This window comes from Pseudophryne corroboree, chromosome 5 (genome assembly GCF_028390025.1).
Source record: "Pseudophryne corroboree isolate aPseCor3 chromosome 5, aPseCor3.hap2, whole genome shotgun sequence".
In the NCBI taxonomy this organism is placed as follows: domain Eukaryota; kingdom Metazoa; phylum Chordata; class Amphibia; order Anura; family Myobatrachidae; genus Pseudophryne; species Pseudophryne corroboree.
This window is the reverse complement of record NC_086448.1, coordinates 189,999,441-190,012,328: the sequence shown is the minus strand read 5'-3', so window position 1 is coordinate 190,012,328 and position 12,888 is coordinate 189,999,441. Positions and strand designations below refer to the sequence as shown.

The 12,888-nt window shown below is 46.9% G+C and overlaps 1 protein-coding gene across 3 annotated transcripts in view; it reads left to right on the top strand.

Annotated features, from left to right (window-relative positions):
• The window catches only part of CHN2 (chimerin 2), a 568,891-nt gene that overhangs the window by 267,468 nt on the left and 288,535 nt on the right, over nucleotides 1-12,888 (top strand). For 2 of the 3 annotated variants that reach the window (XM_063921964.1, XM_063921965.1), the window contains exon 4: nucleotides 7,764-7,799. In XM_063921964.1, the coding sequence (XP_063778034.1) occupies nucleotides 7,764-7,799 (36 nt within the window). The remainder of the gene's footprint in view (nucleotides 1-7,763; nucleotides 7,800-12,888) is intronic. The other variant, XM_063921963.1, reaches the window with a different exon arrangement.

The following is a 12,888-nucleotide window of genomic DNA, read 5'->3' as shown; positions in this document are numbered from 1 at the left end:
AAACACGCCCTGCGTTCGGCCAGCCACTCCCCTGTTTCTCCAGCCACTCCTGCGTTTTTACCTGGCACGCCTGCGTTTTTTAGCACACTCCCTGAAAATGGCCAGTTTCCGCCCAGAAACACCCACTTCCTGTCAATCACACTACGATCACTCGAGCGTTGAAAAAACGTTGCTCGAGCTTGTGTATATCTACAAAATTTTGTGTGAAAGTACTTAGCGCATGCGCGCTGCGTACCATGCGCATTTTTGCCGTTTTTTCACTTGATCGCTGCACTGCGAAAATCGGCAGCGAGCGAACAACTCGGAATGACCACCAATGTCAGACCAAAGCAAAGCAGAACTACCGAGGGGCGTTTGTGCCTGCCACACCATGGGGTATATTCAATTGAAGTAGAAAGCTGCAGTCTGTCGAAAAAATACTTTTCAACTTTTTTAGGTCGGAAGGGGTTCCGACCTATTCAATCAAACCCCAAATTTTTCGACAAGTCGAGGAACTCGACTTGTCGAAAAGCACTTGGATCAGCGGAATAGCTGCCGATCCACGTGCTTGTGTCGAAAACAGGGCCAAAACCGACAGGTTTTGGCCCCCTTTTCGACCATCTCACTTCGACTTTAAAAAAAGTCGAACTGAGATGTGGAGAGCAGCGCCAGAGACTGGAGAGCCGAGGCGGGGACGGGGAGAGCCGAGGCGGGGACGGGGTGAGCAGCGCTGGAGGATGTCACAGCGCCGCTCACAGCAGCGTCCACCCGGCTCCAGCAAGCGAGACCTCGCCCAGAAACACCCACTTCCTGTCAATCACACTACGATCACTCGAGCGTTGAAAAAGACCTCGCTTGCTGGAGCCGGGTGGACGCTGCCGTCAGCGGCGGCTGTGATGCAGGGACTGGGAGATGAGGGACGGGAGAGGCAGAGAGACGGGGGGGAGACGGGGGAGACCCGCAGGCAGACGGGGGAGAGCAGCGCTGGTCTCCCCCGTCTGCCCGCGGCTCTCCCTCCCCGACTTTTTTAAAAGTCGAATTGAGATGTCATTGAATAGCCCAGGTCGGATCCATTCCGACAAATGAATGTTGGAATGGATCCGACTTCAGTTGAATATACCCACATGAATCTACTTGAGAGGAAAAACATGTGACCGGTATGTTTGTCATGTGGCTTCCTTCCAACCCTGTTTACCAGGAAGCCATATGACCACTGTCTGTTACTGCAGTGTGAAAGCTGGGATGTAGTGGGAAACACGATGGGCCTGATTCAGATGTGGTTGGAAGTGCACCTTGATGCACAAAGTACCGATTTTAGGTACTTTGCGCATGCGCAGGACACGTTCTGTGCGTGCACAAACGGATCCTGCAACACTGGACGCAGGGATGGCATCAGACTGTCAGTGAGGGGGCAGCGACGGTCTCCATTTGTGAAAATGGAGGCGTCAACTCCGTTTAGGGGCGGGCAGCATGCGTATCTCCATGGGTGCAACAAGCTGCCCAGTGGTGCTGGGGAACGTCCGATACTGTGCCCTTGGACGCAGTTCGGGTCAGTAATGTACCCTCCTGCTGCATCACCATATTAGTGCAATCGCTGCTGCTTCTATGTAAGCAGCAGTGATAGCAACTCCAACCACATCTGAACCAGGCCCTATATGAGCATGAAACAAGCAGCAGTACCTAAATCAAGTGGTGGAACCGGAGCCACTTTTGCTCTAAATGGGGCTATGTTAAAATTCAAGAATATAGTCCCCTCTGTGCTACAACTCTTTCTATAAAACGCACACACAGAATATACATAAGAAAAGAAAATACATGTGTCCATGCATAACAGCTACTGACATTTACATAAGGAGGACTGGTGCTGTGCAGTATCCATATGAAAAACAAAACAAAATGCCATGCAGGCTAGAAATTCTCAGTATAGTCACCACTGTGTATTTATAATGCGCCAAAATGAGAAAAGAGCACATGATTGAAGATTTAGACTCACGTGTCAGCGAAGGGGGACAGGCTGAAATGGGAAGCACAGTGCAGGCTGTGTTGTGAGGGGGTAGGCGGTAACAGGATCAAGGGGACACATTAAGGAGATAACAGAAGAGCTTTTTAGCAACAGGAGAAAGAACTGTTTGAGTAGGTGAATGTGAGAGCAGTTGGGGGCTGATCAAGAGATTTTATGATGGATGTTGTAGAGTTTAGCTTTTAAGCAGGTGAGGAAGTAATGACTGTTGCCTACAATAGAAGAGGGTGGTGGGGGTAGTCACAGAGGACGTTAGATGGTGGCAGTGGTTACAGGAGTTGTAGGACTGGTGGGTATTAGGCACCTAAATATTTTTATTTGGAGAGAGAAGTGGGGTATAAAGTATCAGAAGGAGAGCTTAGGGTGCTCGTTTAGAACTGTCCCTGCCAATACACGCTTAGAGCAATACAACGGTTTGTTTTCTCAGACATGCTTATTAAGTTTATGGCATCATTTAACTAATCACATTTTTTTTTTTTTTAAATAAATGTCATAAGGGGGTTGTTCCAATAGCATTGGCCCAAACTAGATATTTTATATCCCCAAAGCCAAACCATTCTCTGGCGCCCCCCCCCCCCCCCCCCATAATTGCCACCAGTAAAGTGATGAAACTGCGCGTGCCGCAAAAAAGGGTGTGGCCTTGCTGAAATGGGCATGGCTTTGCATTAAAGGGCGTGGCGTTGCAGGAAAAGACTACCTTATACTCCAGTTTTGCAAGCTGATTCATGCCCCTCACATTATGCCACATACTGCAATGGCCCTTAGACATTATGTCACACACAATAATACCCATGACACAATATGCCACACACCATAATGCCCCCGACACATTATGCCACGCACTGTAATGCACCGTAATGCCTATGACACATTATGACACGCATTGCAATGCCAGTTGTACATTATGTTACACACTGCAATGCCCCTGATACATTATAGCACATACAATGCCTGTGACACATTATGACACACCGCAATGTCCGTGATACATTATGCCACACACTGCAATGTCCGTGATACATTATGCCACACACTGCAATGTCCGTGATACATTATGCCACACACTGCAATGACCCTGAGACATTATACCACATACCACAATGCCCGTGATATAGTATACCACACACCGTAATGCCTGTGACACATACCGCAATGTCCGTGATACATTATGCCACACACCGCAATGCCCGTTATACATTATGCTGCACACTGCAATGCCCCTGAGACATTATACCACATACCACAATGCCCGTGATATAGTATGCCACACACCGTAATGCCTGTGACACATTATAGCACACACCGCAATGTCCGTGATACATTATGCCACACACTGCAATGCCCATTACACATTAAGTCCTACGGTAAGGCTTCTAATTACTTTTAAATTAACTGCTCGTTGCCAGGGGTTTCATGCTCTTGTTTCCATGCACGGTGCCAGGGGTTTTCATGCTCAGGGTGTCATGCTCGTTGCCAGGGGTTTCATGTGCTGGGTTTCAAGCTTGTTGCAAAGGGGTAATATTCATTGCCAGGGGTTTCATGCACTGGGTGTCATGCTCATTGCTAGGGGGGTAATGCTTGTTGCCAGGGATTTCATGAGCTGGGTGTTGTGCTTGTAACCAGGGGGTAATGCTTGTTGCTAGGGCTGTACTCCCAGTGCCACATATGCCCCCAGTGCCAGATATTCCTCCACGGTGCCAGATACACATATGCCCCCAGTGCCCCATATACCACCCCAGTGCCAGCTACACACATACCCCCAGTGCCAAATATGCCCCCCAGTGCCAGGTACACATATACCCCCAGTGCCAAATATGCCCCCCCAGTGCCAGCTACACATATACCCCCAGTGCCAAATATGCCCCACAGTGCCAGCTACACATATACCCCCAGTGCCAAATATGCCCCCCCAGTGCCAGCTACACATATTCCCCCAGTGCCAAATATGCCCCCCCCCCCAGTGCCAGGTACACATATACCCCCAGTGCCAGGTACACATATACCCACCCAGTGCCAAATATGCCCCCCAGTGCCAGGTGCACTTATACCCCCCAGTGCCAAATATGCCCCCCCAGTGCCAGGTACACACCCTCCCGAGTCCCCGGGCTCCCCCGCTGCTGTGAGGTTTTGGAAGGACACGGAGGGCACAGTGCGCGCCTCTCCTGTATATCCCTCCTTTGTCTCCAGCGGCAGCGGCGTGACTGTCAAATGAACTGCAGGTTCGTGAGCCAATCAGAGCTCACGATCCGTCACTTCATTTAACAGACACACCGCTCCCGCCGGAGACCCAGGAGGGACACACAGGAGAGGCGCGCACTGTGCCCTCTGTGTCCTTCCCAAAACAGCAGCAAATCAGTGGCAGCGCTCCTGCAGCCCTGCGCCTCCAAGCGATCGCAGTGGCTGCAGGCCCCTAGTTACGCCACTCTGGCCCACTTATCTCTGCAACGTTTCATAGCTATTAAGTAACTTTGGCTCATGTTAGTGGTGCCTTTAGAGAAGCCTGAACCCACTCACCCTTATGGTGGGTACACACTAGGCAACATGCTCTTTGAGCGACGTCGCCTAGTGTTTCCCCCTCCTGTGCCGGGTGGTTGGTAGCAGGGCATACACACTGATATGACAACCAAATCGCTCAGTGACGTCATCCCGCTGCCGAGTCGTGCATGCAGCTCTTGGACGACAGTCCAAATTGAGCTGCATGCACGGCCGACAGCGAGGGTCGTTAACGACCCGCAGGGCCTCACATCACTCGTCGTTGCCGGCATAGACACTTGCCGAGAAAATAAACTAACTTGTTTAGGAAGTGTGAAAATGAGTGACATTGTTTACTTTCTCGGCAAGTGTGTATGCACCTTTACACTCCCTCTTACTTAATGCAGAATGGGTATGGGCCTGCATCTTCTATTTACAGGAGTGCGGTAACACTTAATGCACTCATCCAGTGCTTTAGCTATCTAGACCCTGGTGTCCTAGGCAACTGCTTAGTGGGAGCAGATCATAGGGAACCAAAGTTTTATGTATTTGTAGTTACAGATATTAACAATAGGCATGCTAACTCCAGCTGTAGGTATAGCAAGAGTGCATGCAAGGAGAGAGTGAGCATTATGAAGATTACACCAGTCTAGAAGAATTAGCAGTAGGAAACCGATTTGATGAAATAAGAAAAAAGTGGACATTTTCAACTGCATGCTGACATTAATGCATGAAGGTCACACTCAGCTGCTTTCCTGCTATAGCTAATAAATGGCCTTTCGCAAGTTTGGCTAAAAATAAAAGGTCAAATGCTACAGTAAGTGGCAATTTGTTTTAAGGCCCTTTTAATTTGGTCACAATATTTAAGGGCTTGTCATGGAAAGAGATACTGTACTATCAGCGAATGGGATCTAGGAACTATGGACTATGGACCTAATTCATGTTTTTTCCATAATGCCGATGTTCACGCAACTGAGCGATTATCTATAGACTACGTATGCGCCGCGATCGCAGTGAAAATTTGAAATGCAGAGTGATTAACAGGAAGGGACCATTTCGAGGAGGTAATGGGGAAATGCAATTTTCGGGGCATGGATCTGTCTTCAGCTGTGATCATGTATGCAGAGAAACATAGCACAGCGTTGCTACTGCTGCAGCCAGTCTGTGTGTTCATAGAATCACTCTCGGAGTCGATATTTCTTGTTAGTGCGTTGATGCGGCATATATGTACGCAGTTGCTAAGGATTTACTGTACATTTAGCGGTAATCTGGGACAAGAGGGAAGGGATCTCAATGGTGGGACAACACAATGCCAGGGTCCAATTCTAATGACTGTTCAACGAGAGACAAAACCTATTCCAAAGCCTGTATGTCTTATATTATTGTATTTATCCAAATCTTTACATTTCACTCATGTACTTCATGTTGCACAAAGGTCCCCTGTCTATATGCAGTAGATAACATTATATCTTCCATATTCATCTGGCAAACCAATCTTTCAAATTTGAAGGAGAGTAGGGTCTGGCAGTTACTCGCTATGTTATTAAGGTGTTTCAGGGTTAAGTGGAATGCTGGTCAGATTTAAAAGCCAAAAGTCTGGATTATCAATATACTTCCCCCAAGGATCTCTCTGTATGTGGAGATCACCCCTTACCAAAATGGTAATCTTGCACACTCCCACCATATGTCCATCAGGAGTTGGGAAATCCAGTGTATATTGTAGCCAAAATACGTAGACATTGCTACCATCTGCATAACATTTTTATAGAAAGTTTTTTTTAAACAGGGTATTTAGGGGAGAGGAAAAACAAAAGGGAGGGAAGGGAAAAAACAGGGAAATGACACAATATTGCATACATTAAGGTAGAAACAAAATAAGCAATATGAGAGACGACAATAGATAACACAAATGTTCCAAATCCATGTAGGCATTTATAAAAGATACCACTGTTGCTTGGTACAGTAGGACAGCCTTGGGATCTAGTAAAGTATTACAGTACCATTTGATTTGGATCACAAAGATAAATAGTGATGCATCAATTGGAGAACTCCAGATGAAAAGAAATGTATCAGGCCTTTTGTTACAATATGCTTTTTATCCATCTGCTTCCATCCAACGTGCCCATTAATACTGAATCGTATTGTGGCCATATCCTTTCCTGTATCTTGTCTGGGCCTATACATATCTATATTTCTGGATCATTCACCACTCATGTTAAAGTCTGAGGGTCTAATCCAGCATTGAGCACAAATCAGCTGTAATAGTGTCCACACTGCGTGTATCGAACTAAATGCGTATATTCGCCCATGTGCAGTTTGGGTGTGGATCATTAGATCGACAGTGTCTAGGTCGACAATGTTTAGGTCAACCACTATAGGTCGACAGTCACTAGGTCGACAGGGTTGGAAGGTCGACAGGGTTTCTGGGTCGACATGTGCCAAGTCGACAGGTCAAAAGGTCGACGTGAGTTTTTGTAGTTGTTTTTGTATCATTTTCTGCGTACAGTGACCGGGAAGCCGAATTAGTGCACCGTGTCCCCCCGCTTCGCTAGGCACAGATTACCGTTCCAATCGTAGTCCACATGGATCGTTAAGTATGAAAAAGTTCAAAAAAAGATTATTTAAAAAAAAAAATCATGTCGACCTTTTGACCTGTCGACCTAGTACATGTCGACCTAGAAACCCTGTCGACCTTCCAACCCTGTCAACCTAGTGAATGTCAACCTATAGTGGTCGACCTAAACATTGTCGACCTAGACACTGTCGATCTTCAGACCGGATCCCATGCAGTTGTACACATCTCTGGCGGCTGGGCCACCCCTATCCGTACACTGGGCTGTCATCATTCTCATCATGCACTTGCATCAGCCTTATAATAGGTTCAAAAGCTCCTTCTGAAAACAGGCATTATTACATGCATGCACTACTTTGCGGAGCCTGCAGTTACATCAACACAGCCCTCACTACACATTTAGGCCCCATTATACCTAGTAATGCCTCTACAGCTGCAAGTGGAGCTGCCACTGAGTTGCACATGACTCTGAACAACTTGTAGTAGCATATGCTCAGCTCCGAAACATGCGTAGCATGAAAACATGCAAGGTGCGTCTACAATACAGTGCTGCTGTGTTTTCAATTCCGCATTGGCCCCTGAAATGTTACTTTATTATAGGAATTCATTGAACATACACACTGCACAGCTGTTTTTATATCCTCCAGCCCATAGACTATTGTTTCTGTTCTTGTGTGCTTCGTTTCATTGATTTATTTTTTGTTCGCATGTTTATTACAGGTGGAGAATAGACCAAAGCATTATGGAAGGGAGTAAGTAAGCAACAAAAATAATACCTTTTTCCCTAATTACAACCTGTATGTATGAATTTGGTCTTTACACTTCTGCCTACATTTATTATGCAGCTGTTCTAGGACCTATATTTAATGTACAGAACCATAAAATATTATTGCCCCAGTGTATGCATGTTCAGCTACTCATGTCTGTTGTGTCTGTCGGGTACAAAGTGTACAATCTCTCCCCTGACCCCACTGCAGCCTTGTCTCACCCTTCCATTTAAGCTTTGAGTATGTGTTTCCTTTATTTTTGTGTTTTATTAAAGTACTACAATATAACAATAGTCAGAGTACTGTTTGTAACATAACAATCTCTTTTGAGAATACTGCACAAATCTGCCGGTTGTTGGTTATTATTCTTGCCTCCCCGGTCTTCAACATTTATTTTTATTTTATTTCCAAAATACTCAGCCCTTAATGTGATGATATCAGTGCAAGATAGTTTTACCATTTAGTTATTATAGTAACTTCAGCTGAGGTCACTGTCTGGTGAAAAGATACACCCATTAAAATGTTAAAGGGGCAGCTTAGGAAGAATGAATCACAAGGATGTACACTTATTTTGTTTAACAAGAGCACTATACAGTGTATGTACTACCATTAAAACCTATTTTTCACTGATATAATTTTAATATATGAAAACAGAGCCATTTCATAGCGAATTTGTGCCAACTGAATACACTGAGTGCCCTGCTGCCAAGAACGTAGCTACCATAGGTGCAGGCAGTGCAGCTGCTATGGGGCCCAGAGCTGAGACGGGCCCACCTGCCCTGTTAAAGTTACATGTGTTATATACATTTTTCGCCATTGGGCGTCCTTTCAAACTTTTTCCATGGGGCCTACAATATAGCTAGGTATGCCCCTAGACCTGCTCATTATAGTGTGGTATAAAATGAACTGGAGGGCATTATAATATAATATGAGCTGGGGCACTGTAATGAGGCACAACATGAACAGGGAGCACTATATATCATAATGTGAATTGGGGGTACTGTGCGACGGTATCCGTTCAGATGGTCGACAATGTTAAGGTCAACACTCATTAGGTTGACCACTATTGGTAGACATTGACATGGTCGACATGGACAAATGGTCGACACATGAAATGGTCGACATGTGAAAGGTCGACACATGAAAAGGTCGACACGAGTTTTTCACTTTTCTTTTTTGGAACTTTTTCATACTTTACGATCCACGTGGACTACGATTGGGAATGGTAACCTTGTGCGAGGGGACGCAGTGCACTAATTGGGGTTCCCCGTCACTTTACGCAGAAAACATCACCCAAAAGAAATAAAAAACTCATGTCAACCTTTTCATGTGTCGACCATTTCCACGTGTCGACCATTTGTCCATGTCGACCATGTCAGTGTCGACCAATAGTGGTCGACCTAATGAGTGTCGACATTAACATTGTCGACCATTCATACCGGAACCCTGTGCGGCATAATGTGTACTGGCAGCTCTGAAATGTGACATAGGGTGAACTTAAGCACTACTGCGATTCATAAAAGAAACTTGGGCACTACTATGGGGCATAACATTAAATAAGGCTCTTCTATGGTTCAGAAAATGAACTAGGGCACTATTATAGGGCATAAAATGAACAACTACTGCAGAGAAGTGTCTCTCTAAAAGCATTGGGATGGGGACCCCTTCAAAATGTTGCTATGGGGCCCACAAAGTTCTGGCTACACCCCTGCCTGCTGCTTTCTTTGGACCTGAAGCAGCAACCTCCATTAGCAGTTCTCTTTGAACTACAAACTGAGCCAAACATTATTTTACCTGTCAAGGGTAGCGCCACACAAGGTGACACTTACGGCAGCCAGAACAGCTCTTGACCTGATGGTTATCTTCATGCACCCAGTATTTCTCCTAAGTGCAGATACATGACAAGCAACACAGGAGGACACAAATCAGTCACTGCTCTTCTTCTGACCTCATCCAAGGAGACCTTCTGGCCAGATGACCTAATCCACAATAGGCGTAAATTAGAAGTCTGAAGACACTGGGCTTCATTTAGCACGGATTGCAATTGCGATTGCACGCACAAATCTGCGAAGACCTCTAGCCAAACCCACGATCTCATCTGAGATTATACACATCCATCGTAAATCTAGCCCACTCCCATTGCACGCATAACTACAAACGCAATATTGCATGCATTCTCTCAAAATGATGAGAAAAATGCAGCTCTTATACATCGATGTCAGCACAAAACTGGGATGGATGGTTTGTTTCTTGTTCTGTTCTGTCAGAATAATGTTAGACAGGCATTAACCTTTTCAGTGGTATGCCCGGAAATCTTCCAGGTAGCCAGGGCTGCTACCAGAAGATTTCCGGGCATGCCACTGACTGATTCCCTGGGGACAGCCGTGCACCGTGATGGCGCCTGGGAATTAGCATAAGCTGTTATGAGTTAAGCCCACCCTCCGGACTCCTATTGGCCAGGGGGCGTGCTTAACGGTGTAATGGCTTATGCTGATTCCCGGACGCAGCTATGCGGCCGAGAATCAGCGCTGACGCGGGCAATCCCCGCCTGCTCACCCTCTCTGCTCGCCCCCCCTTGCACTTTTATCCCCCCCATACTCACCCACCCTTGCACTTTAACATCTACACTTCCATGTATTTAAAAACACACCATGGGAGGTGTGTATTTTATAAATATAGTAGGGGTTTACGTATATAAAGTAAATTGTTTATGATGCTGGCGAGGCCCGCAGGTGTTCCCCCGCGGACGATCGCCCTCCTGCACTCTCCCCCTGCACTTTAACCCCAGCTCTACCTGATTTTAAACCCGCAAACCATGGGAGGTGAGTATTTAAAAAAAACAAAAAACACTGAAGAGTCAAGGGTCATGGTGTAAACACAATACATACAATGAGCATACACATGATCAGTGCTTAAAGTGGTCCTAGAGAGGTGGTGGAACTCCCCCCCCCCTCCCCCTGGCACGTGCCCCAAAAAGGGGCGTGGTCTCAAAACAAAAGAGGCGTGGTCACACAATAGTATCCCCAATTAAAATTATGCCACACAGTAACACAATCTTATTCACATTACACCACATAGAAGTGTCCCTTATTCATGCTATGACACACATTAGTGTCCCTTATACACAAAGCCTACAATAGTAGCACCCCTAATACACATAATGCCCATAGTAGTAGCACCCCGTAATACACATAATGCCCACAGTAGTAGCACCCCTTATACAATGCCCACAGTTGTAGTGCCCCTTATGCAATGTCCACTGTACTGGTAGTGCCCACAGTGGTAGTGCCCCTTATATAGAGCCCACAGTAGTGGTGCCCCTTATGCAATGCCCCCAGTAGTAGTGCCCCTTATGTCCCTAGGAGTGGTGCCCCCTTTACAATGCCCTCATTAGTAGTGCCCCCCGTAGTAATGCTCTTAATAATAATGAACACAGTCGTTTAGCCCTGTGTAGTTATGCCCCTGTAGTTATGCCCCTGGTAGTTATGCCCCCAGTAGTTTAGCCTCCCTGTAGTTTAGCCCGTGTAGTTTAGCCCCCAGTGGTAATGCCCCCTGTAGTTTAGCCCCTGTAGTTTATCTCCTGTAGTTTAGCCTCTGTAGTTATAGCCCCAGCAGCTATGCCCCCAGTAGTTTAGCCTCCCTGTAGTTTAGCCCTCATGTAGTTTAGCCCCCCCAGTAGTAATGCCCACAGTAGATTAGACCCCGTAGTTTATCCCCATGTAGTTTGCCCCCTGTAGTAATGCCCCCCAGTAGTTGTTAGCCCCCAGTAGTAATGCCACCCAGTAGTTTGCCCCCAGTAGTAATGCCCCGAGTAGTAATGCTGCCCCCCAGTAGTAATGCTGCCCCCCAGTAGTAATGTCCCCTTGCAGTTTGCCCTCCTCTAGTTTGCCTCCAGTATGCCCCCCAGTAGTAATGTCCCCCTGTAATTTGCCCCCAGTAGCAATGCGCCCCCCCCCCCCCAGTAGTAATGCCCCCTTGTAGTGAGCTCCTGCCGCCAACTTCCGCTGTGGAGAGAGAGCCGGGCGGCCGCTGGTAACACAACCTCATCGTGCGCCCGGCATCTCCCTGCAGCGCCGGGCACACATCGGGTTAGGTGAGCCGGAGGAGGCGGAACTGCGTACCGTCTCCAAGTGGAACTGACAGAACGCAGTTCCGCCCCGTTACGGCTCACTTTAACCCCTGCACATGACAACATACATACCTAAAGAAAAGTATAATTTTGTAGATTTAAAAATAAAACTAATTTATTTAATTAGGCATGCAGCACACTAAATAGCGTTCTGTGCATCACTATACCCATCAGCTGCCTGTGATTTTACACTTATTCGCTTGATCATTGGAACCTTTGCTGCTGCCGTCAGTACAGCCACAGTCTGCGTAACTCTCTAGCTACTCAACCTGTGCTGTTGAACTGTTTGCAATTTCTGCAATCTGTTTTGTATATATTGCGAATGCAACACCAACAACACACCCACTACACGCCCCTCATTGCAGAATTGTGGACCCGTCTCACTCCTCCACCACTTCTTTTTATCATTGCTAAATGCAAATACTACTGTGTTCGCAGATACCTAGGTACTATCACGAAAACCAGACTTGACACGTGTGCATTGTCTTCTATTTGGTTGTGTACATCTGCGCAGTGTGCTTTTAATCGCCCATTGAGCGATTATTCGTATTTGCAACTGATGCGGAATGAGGGCCACTGTTTACAAAAAGGAATGATCTCTCCAGGGGGAAATTATTCTGTATAATCATTCTAAGTGTAATTTGTCCTAATAAATGGTGATATCACCCAAGTGACAATGGGGCTAATTCAGACCTGATCGCTGCTTTGCGTGTTCGCACAGTAGCGATCAGGTCTGAAGTGCGCGTGCACCGGCGCATGACAGACAGCCGACGGCTGTCTTAGCCGTGCGATCGGCTCTGCCTGATTGACAGGCAGAGGTGGTCGCTGGGCGGGAGGGGGCGGGCTGATGACGTTTGGCCGCCGTTTAGGGAGCGCGGTTGGGGCAATGCAGGCATGCCGGGACCGTTGGTGGAGCAGGCCACGGCAGCTGAGTGACGTCACACGCAGC